This window comes from Xyrauchen texanus, chromosome 1 (assembly GCF_025860055.1).
Source record: "Xyrauchen texanus isolate HMW12.3.18 chromosome 1, RBS_HiC_50CHRs, whole genome shotgun sequence".
NCBI classification, from domain to species: domain Eukaryota; kingdom Metazoa; phylum Chordata; class Actinopteri; order Cypriniformes; family Catostomidae; genus Xyrauchen; species Xyrauchen texanus.
Window position 1 is genome coordinate 49,867,571 of NC_068276.1, and position 21,036 is coordinate 49,888,606.

Below are 21,036 nucleotides of genomic sequence, written 5' to 3' on the forward strand. Positions count from 1 at the left end.
TATTATGTTTCAATACAGGTTTGTCCCATTGATCTCTGCTCAACTCAATTGGATTACACTCTGTTGGACTGGTTCTTACAGTGTTCGTTTTTATTCTACTCTTGTCTTGTGAAGCTAAAGAACAGACTATTGCCCCCAGCACTATAGACTCACAATGATCTATTCACTTAAACATCATGGACATGCCTCAGAGCATATGGCTTAGTGGAAGACACTGTAGGTCATAAAACAGAAACAGATCAATATTAAAAAAGTCAATTTTACTACAAAAATTTCCACTTTCACTTCCACATCCTTCTTTTTTTGTTTTTGGTGATTTGCTTACTTTGTGCATATCACCACTGACTGGCCAGGGAGGAGAATTTATTGTAAAAAATATTGATTTGTTTCTCACCAACATCTGTCATATTGCTTCTGGAGATATGGATGTAAGCAGTAGATCTGTATAGTTAATTTTATGCTGCCTTTATGTAATTTTTGATCTTCAAAGTTCTGAACATTCACTTACATTGAATGGACAAACAGAGATGAAATATTCTAAATAGAAATTTTAAAATCTTAAAGGGCACCTATTATGGAATTTTGAAAATTACCTTTCATGTAGTGTGTAACATAGATTTAAGTGAACAAAAACATCCTGCAAAGTTTTATATATGAAAGTTCAACGTAAAAAAAGTTATTGTCTCTCAAACGTAGGAGTCGACTCTGAGTCAATGTAATGAATCGTTTTTCCAACGAGTCATTTTCCTTTTCGCTGTGACTTCAAGACGAAAAATTATCAAATTGGCCGCGCCCACTCATTGCGCGCGCAGACACCAGGGAAAACTTGAAAACATCATGTCGACAACAAGACGCTGTGTTCTGACGTGCATATCAAAAGTGACCTTTTTTCACTGCCCAGGGACGAGCATGTGAAGAATCAGTGGCTAGAGTTTATATTTACAACTATACCACACAAGTATAGCCCGAACCTTGTGCTGTGTTCGCGTCATTTTAATGACGATTGCTTTATGAACATGAATGCTTTCAAGTGTGGATTTGCGAGCCGGTTGATACTGAAGCAAGGTTCAGTACCAAGTTTATTTGGATCAGCTTCCTCCTCCGAATCACAACCTGTAAGTTTTATTAATAATTGTTGCTTTTGTGTGTTTTTTAGCATGCTTAATAAGTATTTGTGTGTGTTGCGTTAGTTACGCGCAGTGCAGCTTCTAGGTCTCCAATGTCAATTTTTTTGAAATATGTGAAATGTTTGTCGATGTTATTGGAGTTGTCATAAAGAATAGAGCAATAACTTGTAGTAATGCAGTGCTTTATCAATATGTTTATGCGTTGGGCTAACGCAAACAATAACTGATTGGGTGTTTACCACCGAACTTTGGGCTATGATCGCTAACATAAATCAACTCCAATTCATTCTCTGATTTTTATTTTTTTACTACAAAGCGGTGATGGGCGTTCCGTTTCCGACAATCTCTGCACAAGAGTATACCAATCACAACTGACTGGGTCATCTGACCAATCACCGCAGATTCGTCTGTAACGCTTGAGTAACGAGGCAGACGAGGAGATGCGGATCCAAACACAGTTTAAACTTTATTTAATTAACAAACCGGTAAACACAAAAGAAACAACCCACAATGGGGAAATCAAACACAAAAACTGTTAACTGAACACGATGTAAACAAACAGAGGACTCGGGAAGGAAACACACACCAGGCTAACATCAAACAACGATAGACAAGGACTGAACAAAGAAACAGGGTATAAATACATAAACATGGGAAAAAGGGGCCAATGAACGAACAGAACTCAAACAAGATAACAAGGTGATTAACAGAAGCAAAAGGCAAACTAATGAGGGCAGGTGAAAACAATGACAGAAAACACCAACGTTAACAAAGAGACTATGGAGTTACATAAGGGACTAAAGTGAAAACTAAGAAATGCAAAAGTGACAAAAATGGCAAACAAAAGGGCAACAGTGAAACAAGACAGGGTATACATAACAGAGCCCCCCCTCAAAGGATCGGCTTCCAGACGATCCTAGAAGACAAAAAACAAAAACAACATGAGGGCACCAGGGGCAAACAGACAGTCCAAGTGGGCACATGGGCAGACAGACAGACCAGGGGGGCACAATGGGCAGGCAGGAAGTCCGGGGGGCACAGAGGGCAAGACAGGCAGGTCATGGAGGTGCAAGGGGCAGACAGGAAGTCCAAGGGGGAAATGAGACAGTCCACGAGGGCACAAAGGGACAGGTTTAGGAGGCCGGGGTGGTATCGACCGGGCAGGGACAGGTTTCGATGGTCTGGGAGCTGGCCACCGGGCAAGGGTAGGTGCAGGAGGCCTGGGAGCTGACCACAGGGCTAGGACAGGTTTGGGGGACCTGGGAGGAGGCCACTGGACAGGGACTGGGTCAGGAGGCCGGGGGGAGGCCTCAGGACGGGAACAGGGTCAGGAGGCCTGGGTGGAGGCCACAGGACAGGGAACAGGGTCAGAAGCCCTGGGAGGAGGCCACAGGACAGGGACCGGGTCAGGAGGCCTGGGAGGAGGCCACAGGATAGAGGCCGGCTTTGGTGACCTGGGAGTTGGTCGTGGGCCAAGGGCCGGTTCAGGGGACCAGGGAGGTGACCACAGGACAGAGGCCGGTTTTGGTGGCCTAGGAGATGGAGTGGCCACAGGGGAGGCCGGCGGAGCCGCGTGAGGTGGAGCCAAGGAGGACCTCTGAGGCGGAGCCGAGGGAGGTGATGGCTCAGAAGGCCCAGAAGGCGGAGCTGAGGGAGGTGATGGCTCAGAAGGCCCATAAGGCGGAGCTGAGGGAGGCTCAGGAGGTGGAGCTGAAGGAGGCTCAGGAGGCGGAGCCGAGGTAGGCAGCGCCGTGGGAGGCTTTAGGAACGGAGACCAGGAAGGCTCTGTAGTCTCTGGGGACAGAGATGTAGGAGGCTCTGAGGGTGGAGCCGTCGAAGGCTTGAGTGGCTCGGGAGGCGGAGCCGTAGGAGGCTCGGGAGGCGGAGCCGTAGGAGGCTCGGGAGGCTCTGAGGGCGGAGCCATCGAAGGCTTGAGTGGCTCGAGAGGCGGAGCCGTAGGAGGCTTAGGAGGCTCTGAGGGCGGTGCCGTCGAAGGCTTGAGTGGCTCGTGATGCGGAGCCGTAGGAGGCTCGGGAGGCTCTGAGGGCGGAGCCGTCGAAGGCTTGAGTGGCTCGAGAGGCGGAGCCATAGGAGGCTCTGGAAGCGGAGCCGTAGGAGGCTCGAGAGGCGTAGGCTCGAGAGGCTTGAGAGGTGGAGCTCTGGGAAGCTCGGAGGGCGGAGCTCTGGAAAGCTCGGGAGGCTTGAGAGACGGAGCCCTGAAAGACTCGAGACTTGAGAGGCGGAGCCCTGGGAGGCTCGAGAGGCTTGAGAGGTGGAGCTCTGGGAAGCTCGGAGGGCGGAGCTCTGGAAAGCTCGGGAGGCTTGAGAGACGGAGCCCTGAAAGACTCGAGAGACTTGAGAGGCGGAGACCTGGGAGGCTCGAGAGGCTTGAGGGGCGGAGACCTGGGAGGCTTGAGAGGCGGAGCCCTGATAGGCTTGAGAGGCTTGAGAGGTGGAGCTCTGGGAAGCTCGGAAGGCGGGGCTCTGGAAAGCCCAGGAGGCGGAGCTCTGGAAAGCTCGGAAGGCGGAGCTCTGGAAAGCTCGGGAGGAGGAGCCCTGGAAGACTCGAGAGACTTGGGAGGCGGAGCCCTGGTAGGCTCAGGAGGCGGAGCCCTGGAAGGCTCAGGAGGCGGAGCCCTGGAAGGCTCAGGAGGCGCTGGCTCTAGGACGGCCATGACCACTGGCGCTGGCTCTTGGACGGTCCTGGCTACAGGCGCTGGCTCAGGGACGGTCGAGGCTACAGGCGCTGGCTCAGGGACGGTCGAGGCTACAGGCGCTGGCTCAGGGACGGTCGAGGCTACAGGCGCTGGCTCAGGGACGGTCGAGGCTACAGGCGCACTGACGTTTGAGGCTATCGGCACTGGCTCACTGACGTCTGAGGCTACAGGCTCTGGCTGGGTTACCGTGGTATGTGCCGGCTTGGGTTCGCCGGGCGCTGAGGGCAGAGCCAAGGGGGGTTTAGGGCATGGGGCTGCGGCAGGCGGAGGCTGGAGTGCAGAGACCTCACCCTTTCTCCTCTTCCTCCGGGCTGATGCAACTGGCGAAGCTGGGATGCTGTTCCTGGTCAGCGTGGCTTCAGGCTCGCTGGCCGTGGTTGACGAGGGCTCAGGCTCGCTGACGGTAGAGGCCGTAGGCACTGGTTCGCTCACTGTGACATGCGTGGCCGCTGGCTCGCTCACTGTGACAAGCGTGGCCGCTGGCTCGCCATGACAGCGTGGCGCAGGCTGTGCAGGCTGCTGGCTCGCAGACCGGGCAGGCGTGGGCTCTGGCTCGCAGACCGGGGCAGGCGTGGGCTCTGGCTCGCAGACCGGGCAGGCGTGGGCTCTGGCTCGCAGACCGGGGCAGGCGTGGGCCGGGAGGCGAAGCCTGTCTTTTCCTACTCCCGGGCGGACGAAGTGGACTGTGCAGGTTCAAGGGAAGCCACTGGCGTGGGGGGTTGCTCGCTGACAGGTGAGGCTGGTGTGACAGGGAGCGGTGAGCTGCACGCTAGTAGGGTCGTCTCCAGGTAGTCGCGGAGAGTGCAGCCGGGCGTTGCCTGTGGCACCCGCTCCCTCAGCGAGGGATTTAAGCTGTCCTTAAAAAAAACCGCCAATGCGGAGTCCGGGAAGTCCGTAAAGGTCGCCAGGAGGAGAAAGTAGAGAGCGTGGTCTACCAAAGGCTGGTCTTCTTGCCGCAAGTTGAGCAGCCGGCATTTGGCCCGTAGAGCTGCTGGATCCATGTGTGGTCTATCGTTCTGTAACGCTTGAGTAATGAGGCAGACGAGGAGATGCGGATCCAAACGCAGTTTAAACTTTATTTAATTAACAAACCGGTAAACACAAAGGAACAACCCAAAATGGGGAAATCAAACACAAAAACTGTTAACTGAACACGATGTAAACAAACAGAGGACTCGGGAAGGAAACACACACCAGGCTAACATCAAACAACGATAGACAAGGACTGAACAAAGAAACAGGCTATAAATACATAAACATGGGAAAAAGGGGCCAATGAACGAACAGAACTCAAACAAGATAACAAGGTGATTAACAGAAGCAAAAGGCAAACTAATGAGGGCAGGTGAAAACAATGACAGAAAACACCAACGCTAACAAAGAGACTATGGAGTTACATAAGGGACTAAAGTGAAAACTAAGAAATGCAAAAGTGACAAAAATGGCAAACAAAAGGGCAACAGTGAAACAAGACAGGGTATACATAACAGCGTCACGCAAAGGAGGGGTTTGGAAAAATGAGTCGTTGAACGAATCATTTGGGAGTCGGTGAGCAAATCAGGTAAACATAAATGCATATTATAAGACAACAAAAGTGTTTTTTGTCATTGCATGCATGTAAAACTGTTGTTGGGGACTCCCAGAACAATATTAGGAACATTTTAAATGCCATAATAGGTGCCCTTTAATCATGTTCTGCAGAAGAAATGAAATCATACACATCTGGGATTGCATGAGGGTGAATAAATTATAAGAGAATTTACATTTTTGGGTGATCTATGCTGTAACGAGGAGGAGGGCGTGGCCGGGCCGTGAGGTTGCATGCCTGGCCCTGAATTGTTCTAACCAGCTGGGAGGGGGATAAAGACAAGCTGGAGGTGTCAGTTCGTCTGTTCTGCTGGTTTCCGTCCCCTCCTTGCCCATTTTAAGAACCCGTTACACATTTATTTAAGAATTATTCCAGTTGTCTTTTCATTTTTCCTTTATCTAATTGAAATGTTTTTTTTTTTTTAAAACATACAGTATTTCTTGGAAATATAATTGGTAAAAATGTTGTAGACTTTTCCTTTGCTTTCTATCTGTTTAGTTTTTGTGCTGTTTCTCTTTAACTAACAAAAGCTAGGGCCCTATGACAATCCTTTAGCCTGAAGTGACATCATTTTTACTTGGAAAGCAACAGCATAAACATCATCAGTAAGTAATAGCAATGGATTTGATGATGTTTTGTGGTATTAGGCTTAGAATGAATTGTGTGATTAAGATCAATCTACAGCACTTCAGTGGTGTGATCTCGACTCAACTTGATTATAAAATACTGAATTATGTCCAGTTGTCCACTCAAGTTAGTACGTTACTTTCTTGTGTTTTGTATAATTAACATGACTCGATGTGGAATTTCCCAATATAGTTTGGAACTGTTCTTTCAATGAGCATACTGTACAGTAGCATATTCCTGAAAGTCTGGTACACTTCTATAGAAATACTTGCAGAATCTGTTCTTATTCCTTCATTTGTGCATGTGCCTTTGTTGGATATGCAATAAAGTTCAGTAGAGTATGTTTAGAGATATTTCGGTAGGCAATTGCTTATATAGCTGGCTGGCTGCATTTGTTTGGTTGTCAACCTTTTGCAGGATCCTTTACGTAGAAGTCAGTTAAAACTGTGCAGAATGTATATTTCTAGGTTCCCTAACATTTGTTCTTATTTATAGCATCAGCCAAATCACAGTGACTGTTAAAATAGCTCAAAATGTCCTCTTCTATTAAAGAGGGAGTAGGTGCTAATACTGAGATGATTCAGTTTTATTTTTTCCTATACTGCATGATTTCCTCCCTTGCACGGTTCCTTTAGCTTTTCCTCCACAATTAATCACACACCATCTCCCATAGACTCCAGAGAGATGGACTCAAGATATGTTGGAAAGCAGGAAACGAAATTGAACTAAAACCAACACAATACAAGGTACACGTGCCTAGTATAAGAACTGCCTGCTCAGCAAACTATACACTGAAAATGACCAGGACAGTCAGCAAGATACATTTCAAGTGAAATCAAAATATTGAATCGGAAAGGCTGCTCGTCAATTTGAAGCAATGGGTGTTTCTGCTGACAGTATAGTTTTAGTTCCTCCCTGCCCTAAAATGTAGCAGCCACAGCTGTCAGTGGAGCTTTATTGTGCCATAGGAGGGAGTGAGGCAAGTCTGACTGCATGTCATGAGCTGCAAATCAAACAGAAGCCTCTCAAGGGTTTGTGATTCAATTGCAGGGAGTCTGTTTCACGCAGGTAGGGTTGGTCAGCATGGTGCAATAATCCAGCAATGATTTGCTTGTTTGTGTTCCTATGGGTCTCAAAACTTTGTAGGTTAGTGTCATTGACTACAGAGGGTTCCAAATTCACATGAATATTCCAGGTTCAAGACAAGTTAAGCTCACAGCATTTGTGGCATAATGTTGATTACCACAAAAATTTATTTCGTACCTCCTTTTCTTAAAAATAAATGTAAAAATCTGTTACAGATATGCACTTTCAATAGAAGTTAAATGGGCCAATTCGTAAACGTTAAAATACTTGTTTCAAAGTATAGCCACAAGATTTAAACAATATGCATGTTAATAAACATTAACATTGCTTATTAATCTTTTCTGAGTAAAGTTATATCCAATTTTATAACTTTCTTGACATGACAACAAAGATGTAAACGGTAAATGACCGTACAAAAAAATGTGTTGAGTTAAAAATGAGTTTTAACAGAAGAATTTCTTAATTTTATAAAATTAAAAGCTTCACATTTCTGCCTTTAAACCCTCCAAACAGTGGTCCCATTCACTTCCATTGTTAGTGCCTCACTGTAACCTCAATTTTTGCCTCTTTTTAAAGAAAATGAGGGTCGAGTCGAAATTTGTTTTTGGGTAATCAACATTATGCCAAAAGAAATGCTGTAGATTGAGTTCAACTTGTATTGAACCTGGAATATTCCTTTAAACTTAATTGAGTGAAGCCAAATTATTACATGTCCCATACATTTACAATTTGGTTAAAGTACCTTATGAAGGCAAGATAACCGGCATCAAAACTGATTTTATTGTTGACTTTAAGGCCAAACTCTTCATTAAAGAGCTTTATATTCTACAGAGGAGGAGTATGTAGGATTTTCACAGGAAATATACAAGAATTTCATGCCTCACCAAACAAAAAAAAACTAAAACTGCCCATGCTAACTGTGACGAGGCAGGCGAGGATTTAAATGTAGCTTTTACTGAAACAAAAGATAAACAAATAACTCAGAATAAAATGAATCAAAACACAGGGAACCAGGCACAGAACATGCCAACACATGTGAACACTGACAAAGAAACCAGGTGAAACAAGGGCTTAAATACACAAGGGAACAAGGAACACCTGGGGAAACAATCAGAGGAAAACCACTCTAGGCCAGGACTGGGTCAGACAGTGGAGCTGCAGGAGGAGGGGTAGGCAGAGCCGCTGTAAGAGGAGTCTCTGGGAATGTGGATGGATCTGCTGGAGGAGGATTCTCTAGGGGAGCGGCAGGAGCTGCTGGAGGAGTCTCTAGGGGAGCCGCCTGAGCCACTGGAGGAGGAGTCTCTGGGGGAGCGGGCGGAGCTGTGGAAGACTCTGAGGGTGGAGCCAGGAGAGGCTCGACAAAGGCAGGCGAAGCCGTGGGAGGCTCGAGGGGTGGAGCTATGGAAGGCAGAGCAATGGGAGCCATGGGCGGCTCAGGTGGAAGAGTCCTGGATGAATGGGAAACAACCACCGTGGTCGTGAGCACGGGGAGAGACTCGGGAAGGACCACCGTGGTCGTGAGCACGGGCAGAGACTCGGGAAGGACCTCCGTGGTCGTGAGCACGGGCAGAGACTCGGGAAGGACCTCCGTGGTCGTGAACACGGGCAGAGACTCGGGAACGACCTCCGTGGTCATGAGAACGGGCAGAGACTGGGAGAAGGTGTCCTTTTTCTTCTCCTTTTCCATACAGCTGGGAATGTAGTCACTGGAGTGGATGAGGCCACAGGCATAGGCGCTGGCTCGTTGGCTGTGGCAGGCTTATATGAGGGAGCAGAAGATGCAGGTTTTGTACTGGGGTTACCTACAAAATCCAGTGTGTGAAGGGATCCGCAAAGTTCCAGAGCCTTCTCCACATATTCGCAGAGCATCCAGTGAGGATCAGCCAATGGCATTAGTTCCTTCAGTGCATAATTCAGATCAGTCAAGAAAAAACCCACCAGAGAGCGGTCTGGATAGGACACAAAATCTGCTAGTTCTAAAAACTCATGGACGTGATCCTCAACTGGACAGTACCCTTGCTTCAGAAGCAAAATTCGGACAGCTGCTAGATCCATTTTTGGTCAGTGAGAAATGAGGATCTGAATGCAGCTTTAAAAGAAACAAAAGCTACACAACACAAGCGCTTAAATACAAAAGGGAAAACAAGGGAACAAGGAACATCTGGGGGAACAATCAGGGGAAATAAGGGGAAATCATAAAAAGAAACTACAAAACTAACAGGAAACAGGAATGGGGAACTAAAGAATTTCAACATAAAAGTCCAGACAAAAACAAAGAATACATGACACTAACAGTTAATGCTGAGTTTAGGAAAATCCACTGATTGGTAAGATTCAGTTGTCAGAGAATCACATGTCTTTTTCACAGATACTAAGAGGCAAAAAAGCACAAGATTATTATAATTTTTTTGCATGCCTGTTTAGCACGATCTTTAAGCTCCCAAAGCTACGCAGAGGCCTGTTTACTGACTAATGTCAGTGCAGTAACAGCATTGTCCTAAATTAGATTTCAGTGGTGGGTCTCCAATTTCAGTGTAATCTACTCCCTGACTAAACCTAATATTCATTTAGGAAACAAGCTATTTTACATATCTGCTACTCCTCATTTATTTACAAAAATCCAACAAATACCATTCCCATTTAGATATACTTAGAAGAATGCTCTGGATTTAATAGTCCTACAAGTTAAGGTCAATTGGCAGCATTTGTGCATAATGTTGATTATCCCCAAAATAATTTCCACTTAATCCATCTTTTACTAAAAAGAAAGCATTTACAATGGAAGTAAAAGGTGTATTATTCCCTGTTTTGGAATGCCGCCTATATGCATGCACTGACACATCCTTTCTGTGACAAAGAGCATCTTGTCCAGGGTGTGAGTCGCTTAAAGGAATAGTTCATCCAAAAAAAAAAAAATCTCTCATTATTTACTCACATAACTGATGTGAATTACTTTATTCTGCTGAACACAAACAAATATTATTAGAAGAACATTTCAGCTCTGTAGGTCCATACAATACATGTGAATGGTGGCCAGAACTTTAAATCTCTAAAAAGGGAATAAAGGCAGCATGAAAGTAATCTATAAGGCTCCAGTTAAATGCATATCTCCAGAAGCTCCAGAAGAAAGAGATTTATACTGAGAAAAAGACTTAAATATTGATCTGTTTCTCAACCACATCTATTAAATCACTTCACAAGACTTAAAACTTATTGATTACTTTTTTGCTGAGTTTCTGTGCTTTTTGGACATTCAAAGTTGCTTGCATTGTATGAACCTACAGAGCTGAGATATTCTTCTAAAAATCTTCATATGTATTATGCAGACGAAAGTCAAACATTTCTAGGATGGTATGAAGGTGAGTAAATTAGATTTTAAATTTTTGGGTGAACTGTTCCTTTAAGAGATCCCTCTCTCAAATGATACTAAAGTAGAGTTAATCTTTCAGATATTCCCTTCAAATTATTTTTAAATTATGACCTTTCTATTTATTATTCAAGATCCCAGTGTTCACAACAGGCCTGTGTTTATTTTTGACCTGAGCATATTACAAATTCGATGTTACGCAAAGCCTGCAATGAAGTGATGACAACCAAATGACATGGAATCTTTATTTTAAAAAGGTATGACACATTATTTAAGTACCAAACACAAAATAACGTACAGCACAGAACATCAAATTAAACAATCAATGCATTGAACAAAGCAACATCTTTGGCACTTGACAAATAGATGATAGTCAAACAAAAAATGTAAACAAGACAGAGGCATAACATAAAGAAAAAAAAAAACAACAAAGTACAAAAAATTGCAAGGTGAGAAAAGTCAAGGTTTTGGCAATGTGATGGTCTATCCGAAACTTCCTGTCTAAGTCTGCATTTGTTTTCATGCAGAACTGCGTCTTCTCTAGATCTGTGTGGGACTGCATTTGAACGTCTGCCAAGGCTCTAGCACCATACTTTTCCATCCCTAGTTAGACAGCTCAATACAGTACCAATTTCAAGAGTCCTTTTTTAGTGCAAATAGGTTGGCGGCAGTCTTTCAAAATGAATCCTGCAAGGGTCATTTTCGGAAAAGGGACGGAACTATGAGTGGTTTGGGTCCTGAAACAGGTCTGAAAAAGAAGAGCGAGAGAGAGAATAACAAACAAATGTTATACAGTATATAGTGGCCCTAATATTTAGACATTTCAGCTACACATAAAATGTATGAATTGCATTGCTTTAGGTAAAAAATTATCAAACTAAGTGGCATCTGCAAACAAATGATGCTAGAACTTTTCTCAGAACTAAGTTTGCTTGTCTGAGCCAAACTTGCAGTGAATTTTAACCAACTGGCCTCAAGGTTAATTTGACATGTATGGAGGCAATTCTCAACACATGCGTATGATATATACAGTATAAGATGGTGTGTTTGTGTGTAAAAATATAATGCAAATAAATGGAAAGTCTAAAGCAAAGCCCAACAACATGGACAAATACAGTAGCTAGCTGCATATTTTATTTTCAATAGATTGCATTGTCTTTGTATAGAGAACACTTTAAAGAAAGTAACCTTTAATTAAAATCGCAGTGAAAGCAGAATTGACAGTGAATGGTTGTCTCTTTTAGCCTCATTTCTCATATGATCTTTCAGTTTAAAGACTTAACAGGGTTCACTGAATGCCTCTTCCGAGGTTGACCCATCATTTCAAACTAACCACTTATTGTATGCATTTCTATTTGTGTGTAAACAACCAAGATAAACACACATCCAATAAAAATAATGCCCTGCTGAGCCTTTCAAAATGAAATGCTGTATTCTGTATATATATATATATACAATATATATATATTAGAATCTTATGAGTCACACGTTATGTAATGAAAACTGATTCATTCATGCTTAGATTCAAGGAATGTGTAGAGCTGTAGACAAGCAGAAATGAGGCTTGAATGTATGTAGGTGCAGTGATGTCTAAGCATAAGGGTTAGAGGAGTTCTTTATACAGTATGATAACAGATTGATGTGGACACTCAAGGAGAAATAAGGTGTTTTAAAACATTTTGCTTTATACAGTTTAACAGAGATATCTGGAATACTCTGTAGAAAGAACTGTAAATCCTACTATTTACATGAATAAAAATGCAAGCACTGTTTAATTGCTGTAAGTGTAAATCGCCCTATTGGAAGGGTTAGCTAATCTGTTTCCGTGTGAACAGTTATGGGCAGAAGCTTCGCTACAAATAGTGAAGCTATTAGCTTAATTACCTTTCTGAGTAATTTTTAAATCAAGTAGCTTTTCAATAGCAAAGTCATATTTTTGACATGGTAGCGGCATAGTGTTGAGAAAAGCTACATCGCTACATCATGCCTTGTACCTGGTGTTTACTATCGCCAGTTTTGAATTCGCAAATGAATCGCTCAATTAAGTCTGAATCGGTTTGCGATTCAATCTGAATGACTCAGAAAGCTTGCAGGTGTTCTGCTGAATCATTTGTGCAAGACTTCAGAAACTATATATATATATATATATATATATATATATATAAATACACCTGATGTTATCAATTGAATATATTTATTTTTAAAGATCATCGTATTTGCATATAAAAAACATTGTGGAACCTGTAAATCTGATGTCATTCATTTTATTCACTACTATTTAGTATTATTTTTGGCATTTCTCTTGAATTTATCAAGTATTCTCACCGGAATGCTTTCAAACGGGGAGCGGCGGTCACCTTTCCCAATGGCTTTGGGCCGAGTGCAGGGGGCATCATCACCAAGAGTCCCCCTCCGGAGGATTTGGGCTGTGCTGCACGTGCAGGGCTGAGAGGCAGAGGCCTCTTGGGAGGCGTGGATGCGGGTTTAGGCTGTTGGACTGATACCATCTGTATGAGGACAGGAAAGAGGAAGGAAAGAACACAGGGAATTTCTTCAACTCAATAACACTTCTTTCACAATGTCTTCACTTGAAGTCTGTCTGTCTGTCTATTCCATTCAATAAGATTTTCATCAGTGTTGGGCCTAGCATCATTCTTTCAACACAGATTAAATAGGTGTTTAGTAGATTGAGATTGTGACTTCCACTGTGACTCACACAGTTGTGATTTTAACACTCCTATTTCCTTCGGGTCATTTTTGACCCGATAGTGGTAAATAATATATTTTTAACACCACATAGTTTTAGTACGGGAACCAAACCTTGTGACTTACACTTGATACTTTATTTATTTGTTTCAGATTTCTTTATTTTTATAAAATGTATTAAGAGACATAACCATTTAAAACAAATTGGTATATAGATTTTGACCCGGGCATCAACTGTGGCTTTACACATGATATTATGTAGATATTTTTTTTTATATCTATGAATACATTGAAAGGGGTGTGGCAAGAGCAAAAGTTAATGAACACATTAGTTTAAATAGGGCTTGAAAATTGTGCACAGCCATCTGATGATGAACCAGCTTGCAGCTTACTGAGGCATTAACATTTGGCAGATCATGCCAATTAACAATATATTTAGTTTAAAAAACATAGTAAAATGTATTAATATTATTTATATATAGTATATATAGTTTTATAATTATATATAGTATATAATCATTTGAAAAATTACATTTTAGTTTCATAAATGTTGACCACTAATTTATATTGAGCTGCAGTTATGAGTAATAAGAAATCCATTCAAATTACTAGTAATTCTCATATTAGCTGTTCATATAAATTTGATATTATATTCAAATAAAATTTAATTTATATATTGATAAAAAATATGTGTTCACGTGTATCACACTGGTTTGGCTGTAGTTAATATATCTTGAATTTCTCTTATTATTGAAAAAAAAAATGGCATATTAAATATCAACGTTTATGTTTGTCATCTGACATGGCAAAAATATAAGTCTTTTAACATGTATGAATAAATAAGAAGTTATTATTGACTTGGAAAATGGTTTTAGATGAAAACCACTGGGTTATGAATGACTAGTTCCACCAGGTCAAAATTGATCCGCTAATGCAAAAAGTGAATGCAGATTCTAAACGCAATAGGACGGTTATACAAAAAGAAAAACATCAGGACTAACACTCACCAGTGGTGTACGTGAGGGGTTGAGAGGCAGAGGCTTCTTGGGCGGACTGAGTTTCTGAGGTGATGCTACAGGTTTGGGTGAGTTGGGTGGCTTGCTAACTGGCGGGAACGGCCGAGGTCCTTTGACTTGGCTAAGAGATGGCGAAGGAGCCGGCCGGAGGGGCCGTACAATATTGACCGGCTGAGTACCGTTGGAGGTTGGGTTTGGCTTTAGAGGGAGCACCTCCTTACTGGTGTGAGGTAGCTTGAGAGGAAACAAGAAAAGGATATTTGCTATGTTGTCATAGTTATGCCCAACTAATCATTCACACTGGCAATTGGGCATTACAATTTTTTATATACTAGATGATCATAATTAAAAACATTTATCAAACTTCTCACCCAACCATCATATTTATCTAATTGTGCACAAAAAATTTATGTATGGGTGGACTGCAAGTGAAAATGGTTTATTAGTAATGCTTTATCATAACTTTCATAAATAATTTTAAATCAAGTTTTTATAAGTGTTGCCTCTTTATTTTGACCACATTTAATGACATGAATTGATGTATAAAAATAGAAATGTTTCAAATGATGATCTGGTTCTACTTATCTAAAGCCTAATGCTGAATGTTCATATCTAAAATTAGATCAAGAAAGCTTAAAGTGTCTTTGTTTCTTAGCTGTCTCCGTACCTTAAGGTTAGCACTTCTGTTTGATGGTCCCACCACCTTCAGATGGAAAGCAGGGTTTAAGTGCCCATTCTTCCCCTTTTCAATGGAGCCCTCGTGTCTGAGAACACATGGCAACACAAACAGTTTGTGGAACTAATAAAATAGACTTGAGGGAAATACACCCAAGAGAGGCTGTAATAAACTCTGATCTTATCAGCTTATCAGTTTCAAGCTTTAAGACAGCAATAATAGAATTTCTTCAATCAGAAAATACAGTAATTACAGTAAAAATGTGAACAAATAATCTACCATAAACCACAATAACATTGTTTGTCTAGACATGTCATTTTATTAAATATTCCGGGTTCTATTGAGTAATATCGATTGCCACAAAAATAAATTTTTGACATGCCGCTCTTTTTCTAAAAACAAGACTGTGGCATGGGGGGCGTGGTTGTGTGTCAGTCTGCGGGAGAGAGAGAGCGGTAAGGTTTGTCACCTGTGTCTTGTTATAGTGATACGGAGAGAGACATTTAAGGGACGCCAAGTGTCGAGAGCGAGAGAGAGAGTGTCCAGAAAGCACGACCACGCCCCCATGCCACAAAGACTTCAAGACTTTCACCCACTGTTGCACTTGTGCATATGGTTGTGTGACAATAAAGTGAGTTGATTTGATTTGAAAGAAATGAAGCAAAAATCTGGGATACAGTTAGACACTTACAATGGAAGTGAATGGAGGCAATTTTTGAATGTTAAAATACTTTTTCAAAAGTATAGCTACAAGACATAAACAATATGTGTGTTAACATGACTTTAGTGTGATGAAATCACTCACTAAACTTTTCTGTATAAAGCTATAACCAATTTTACAACTGTTGCCATGACGATGTAATTACAATAAACCCTAAACCGACTGTAAAAATGAAAATTTAAACAACTTTACAGCTCGAAAAATTAATGTAAGTTCTTCTATAAAGTTATAAACTACACATTTCTGCCTTTTAAACCTCCAAAAATGGGCCCCATTCACTTCCATTGTAAGTGCCTCACTGTAACCTACATTTTTTTTTTTTTTAAAGTCTAGGAGAGTAAGTCAAAATGTATGTTTGTGGTAATCAACAATATGCCACAAATGCTGTCGATTGAGCTTAACTTGTACTGAACCATATTCCTTTAATAATTTACTGAATATACTGTTCATCCATAGTGGTGTTGGAAAGAATACATTTGAACTTTTCTTGGACTGCATTTGTTTTGACACACAATGTCCAAAAGTACACCGAAAGTGTTTTTACACAATATGTTTTTGTAAAATGTCATTTAAAAATGTCTTCTCCTATTCTCCATTCCTCTGTCAGATTGATTGAGAACTGGAATCTTCCTATTTCTTCTCCCAGTTTATAAGGGGTTCATGTTTTTTGCTGGGCTTTTCAAAAACTATCTATTTCTACCAAAGCCACTCCGGCGTTGTCTTGACTGTGTGCACCAGTTCATCCTCTTTGCTCTTGCTAGATGTTGTGTGCACTCAGGAGCAGGTTTTCTTTAAGCATCACTTTAAATTTGGCTCAGTTCAACCTCAGTCTTGTTGCTCACCAATCCAAGTGCCTGTTGCTGAGAATAATCCCCTCAGCATGATGCTGCCACCCTTACGCTTCACAGCAGCAGTGCTACAAGCTTATGATAAGTAGTCAAATATGTTTTGTTTTTTTCCATTTACAATGACAACTCGTTCATATTATTAGTGATACAAAACCAAACATTTTAGTCATATTAATCTAATTTAGCAAACTGCATTAGATAAATTGTAGCAATAAACATTTAATTCCACTGTTAACTGACGTAATCAGGAGAAATACATATTGGTGGAGTAAGAGTTTTTTTTTTAATCACAAATATATGCGAGAATTTTAAACACTGGCCAAATAATTTTGTTTTATGAGACATAATGTCAAGTATGTCTCTCAATGTTGGACAAAATAGCCTCCAAAAATTAGACTGAGCTCACGAAAAACAGTCAGTCATTTAATCATATTTTTTTCTGGTAAAATCGGTGTATACTTTCTGAATATCCGCAATGCTTAGTTGTGAGTATGTGGTTACAGCCTTGCTTTGAGCTGCATCAAACAGTTCCAAATATTCTGTCAAATGCAAACATTTGAAATCATATCTCATTGACATACTCTTTGAAACAATTAAGAGAAGGAAATTCAGCATTCCGGCTCACGCTCTATGCTTGCTCACTCCTGATTCCAGCTTAAGACAATCATCTATAGAGCTCATTAGTAGGAGTGTTGTGAATAAGAACAACAGGTCTGTAATAAAATCACTCTCCTTGAGCTCATGAGTCATCTAAGAACACATCGTAATCCTTCTGATACCTTTATTGGACCACAGCTGTAAAAAAAAAAAAACTATTCCTGTGGTCTAAAATAACGGATTGGCCACAGCAGGCATGGAAGTCATAGCCTGCTCATGACCATAATAGATACGTAATTGAAAACATATCTGGATTGATCTGCTGCCACAGCCTGGTCTCATGAAATTTATGTGAACTTGACAACATTTTTGCAATTCAATATGGATGTGCTGTATATCACGTTTGACTGCAGGTTTCCAGTGAAATGTCCAGCTGGGGGCGCCAAAAGCAAGTAAAATGGTGTTTTCAGAAGTGTTTTTTAAGTTGAATTTTAGATATTTATTTTAAACCATCCCTCCCTAACCTAAAAAATTTTCTTGAACCTAACCAACAGTGTTTTAAAATATATGTGAGAAGTTAAAAAAATACATCCTTACCTTATCGATGCCTAAACCTAACCATTAGTGTTTTAAAATGCAGAAGTCATCTGAGATGAAAAAGCTACATTTTTGAAGCAACCACATCATTTCGAGCTGCTTCTATGACTCTGTAATGTCATGTGTGAATAAATCACACAGTTTTTGTAATGCTCTAATGTTAATTTCTCCTGGAAACTGCAGGGAATTGTACCTGGAGCCATGTATAACAAGTTTTGCAAAAATGTATATAAGGTTGCGTTTTCACAACGAGACCTGGTTGGCCAATAGTGAATTGAAGTACTTGTTCAGAGGAGTGCTTGAAGTGATTGTTCAGAGGAGGCCATGTGCATGCTATAGCAACCAATGAAAGTCACATAAAGGTTTCACTCTGTTGTCATTAGCTAACATTTACAGTAGTACGCCATCTTCTTTTACATAGTCCCTCAGTACTGCTGTATCAAGAGCTAGTCCCTCTGCTCTTTTGGGTTTTATTCCAAAAAACTTGTATTATTCAAGTGTTATTTTTATTTTATTATTTTTATTTTATTTTTATTCCATATCATAATGTATTTTTCCCAATTCTTTATAGAATGGCCACTACAAGACAAAGCACAGACCTTTTGAGCAAACATTTCCACAGCAGTCTGAGTTGAGGGCTCGCAAAATAAACTCAAAACCCAGTCTGATCGGTCCACCAGAGTCCTCTCCCATGCATTCACTGCCCAACAACGTGCAAACGAATGTTCACTAAAAATAGCTTGGATTTTGGGAAAATACCAAAAGCCATTTTCTGACAGGGGAGTGGTGATGGAGTGCATGAATGCTGTTGCTGAAACTTTACGGGACGGTAAACAAAAAGACAAGCTGTGTGAAAAGATCAAGCAAATCCCAAAGTCACATACAACAACAGCAATAAAGAGTGAAATACAAACAGAGGATGTATTAACACAGCTTGAGTGCACCATGCATAGCATTATTTGTTGATGAATCTACTGATGTGAGTGATAATGCACAGCTTCTGGTTTATGTTAGATTTTACACAGAGAAGAAGGAATTCTGTAAAGACCTGTTAGGTGTAACACCACTCTAGACACATACAAGAGGAAAGGACATATACATGGTCATAAAGGAGATGCTGAGAAAGAGGGGATAGATCTAAAACAAGTGGTCTCTATCACCTCAGACGAGGCTCCTGCCATGATAGGATTAGAAAGAGGAGCTGTGGCAAGGCTGAAAGAGGACAACCCTGATCTCACAGCTTATCGCTGCATCATTCATCAGTCTGTCCTGTGCGCCAATCTGTCAGTAGAGTATGCTGAAGTGATGAATACAATGATGAAACTAATCACCTGCTGAGAGAATTCCTGAAAGAAGTTGAGGCAAATGCATGCTTTTGGTCCGTTCGAAAGGAAATAACAGCTTTACTAGTACAGCTCAAGAGTCAGAAGGCAACACAGTTTTCAATTTTTTTCAAGACGAGAGCAAAATGGATATTGTTGCTTTTTTGGTAGACATCACATCAAACCTTAATGAGCTCAATGTGAAACTACAGGGCAAGAACAATTCAGTTTGTGATTTGATGACAGCTGCTCTGCATCCTCCAGAGGAAACTGGAAGTGTTCAAGGAAGATCTTCAAGGAGACTGTGCACACTTCCCAAAAGTGCAGGCACCGATTAAGGGTGAGAGAGATGTTTCTCCTCATGTTGACTTCATAGATAAGCTGATTGGAAACTTCAAAAATTGCTTTGACAGCTTCAGCCTAAACAGCATCTTCTTCTTCTCATTGAGAATCACAGATGTCAGCGGATTTTCAAAGGAGGTGACACAGACCTTCAAGTGGGCACATGCTGGATCTCTACAGATGGAACTGATTGAACTGCAAGCAAATATTAATACTAAAAACTAACTGATCATGACACTTTCTGGCTGCAGGCTGTGTCTGAGACTGTTTTCCCTGGTCTAATCAAAGTAGCACTACACACTTTGACCATGTTTGGCTCCACATACAGTTGTGAGTCTTCTTTATCCACTATGAACATCGTTTAAAATAAGTATCATTCTAGACTACGTCATATCAGAGAACTGGCGAGTACGTTTTTTAAATTTTTTTTATCTCTCCTCTCTCTCTCCTGCTGTTGCTCCATGTTGGCCTTTCCCTCTCCCCCCCACCCTCCGCTTGTCTCCCTCCCAGGTCCAAGAAGGTGGGGAAAACCTGCCAGCAAGCGGGGCCGGAAGGAAAGGAGGGAGGAGTGTGGCAAGGAGGAGGGCGGGACCAGGCTGTGATGATGCACGCCGGCCCCTAATCAGGCTAATCAAGACGTGTGGTAAACTGCTTTCTCTTAATCCCTTAAACAGTATTAGGAAAACTATATTCTCATTTACATTATGTTTTTAACAAAAAAGAGTGTTTTCTTAAGTGCATGTAAAAGTGGTAATTTACAACTAAAAATAACTCAGATTTGGGGTCACTCTGTGGACATTTCACCCAGAAACTGGAACTCACATGTGTCAATAAGTTCAATAACAATTCCCGTTTTGCCCACTGGGGGCAGTGCTTCGAATTTCAGAAAGCACAGACCAAGATTATCTCAAGAACCGTTGGCCAACTGTTGCCGAATTCACAGTGAGTTCAAACTGATTTTTTTGGAGCCCTCTGCAGTTGATATTGGACCCATTTCCCATAATCAAGACAATTTTTTCCTTAAAGTATTTCCTTATTTATTTTCTAGCATTTACTAACTTGTTAGTGATTAACTAATAGGAATATTTTCCCCAAACATATAATTTCTTCACTAATTTGGGCATAAACATTACTGGCAGGTTGAAGGAAAGCAATTCAAGTCCTGTCACCTGAAGTCAACCTGCAATTTGATATTAGGTATTGCAATTGCGACAAAATCAAGCAGTGGAGCTGGAGGTGTTTTGTTATCCAAGAGAAAGGACTCTGTCCTTGAATATGAGCGATGGACTTGAAGAAACAATTATGTGCCATCATTGCTTAGATTTTTTAGGAATCAAATCTCTAGGAATCAGTCTTACCATAAATCTGCATGAAGGACATAATGCTATATTCTGAATAACACACCACAGTTGGGCCAAAAGTGGTCAAGTCAAAGGGCATTTGAAATTGCCCACTTGTTCAGTTATTCACTCCCTCAGTACAGTGAATTGAGGAATTCACTCATTGATTGACATGATTTGAATTCAATGAATCCTTCTTGCCCCAAATATTGAATCGATCTGAACAGCTGTTCGAAAAATCTACTTCACAATAACGGAAGCCGCTGTGCTTCTGGGAACCTTCAATGTGCTGGCAAGTTTATTTTTTTCATGATTTTCTCAGATTGAAGCATGGAAACAATTTCAGAGAACAAATAAAG

At 41.4% G+C, this 21,036-nt stretch overlaps 1 protein-coding gene across 1 annotated transcript in view; it reads right to left on the minus strand.

Moving 5' to 3' along the window:
- Positions 1-10,726: 10,726 nt before the first annotated feature.
- LOC127649319 (disintegrin and metalloproteinase domain-containing protein 33-like) overlaps positions 10,727-21,036 on the minus strand; it is a 121,707-nt gene continuing 111,397 nt past the window's right edge. The window contains exons 20-23 of the mRNA XM_052134377.1: positions 14,902-14,998; positions 14,226-14,468; positions 12,838-13,019; positions 10,727-11,260 (exon numbers count right to left, since the gene is read on the minus strand). Of these exons, the coding sequence (XP_051990337.1) occupies positions 11,209-11,260; positions 12,838-13,019; positions 14,226-14,468; positions 14,902-14,998 (574 nt within the window). The 3' untranslated portion in view covers positions 10,727-11,208. The remainder of the gene's footprint in view (positions 11,261-12,837; positions 13,020-14,225; positions 14,469-14,901; positions 14,999-21,036) is intronic.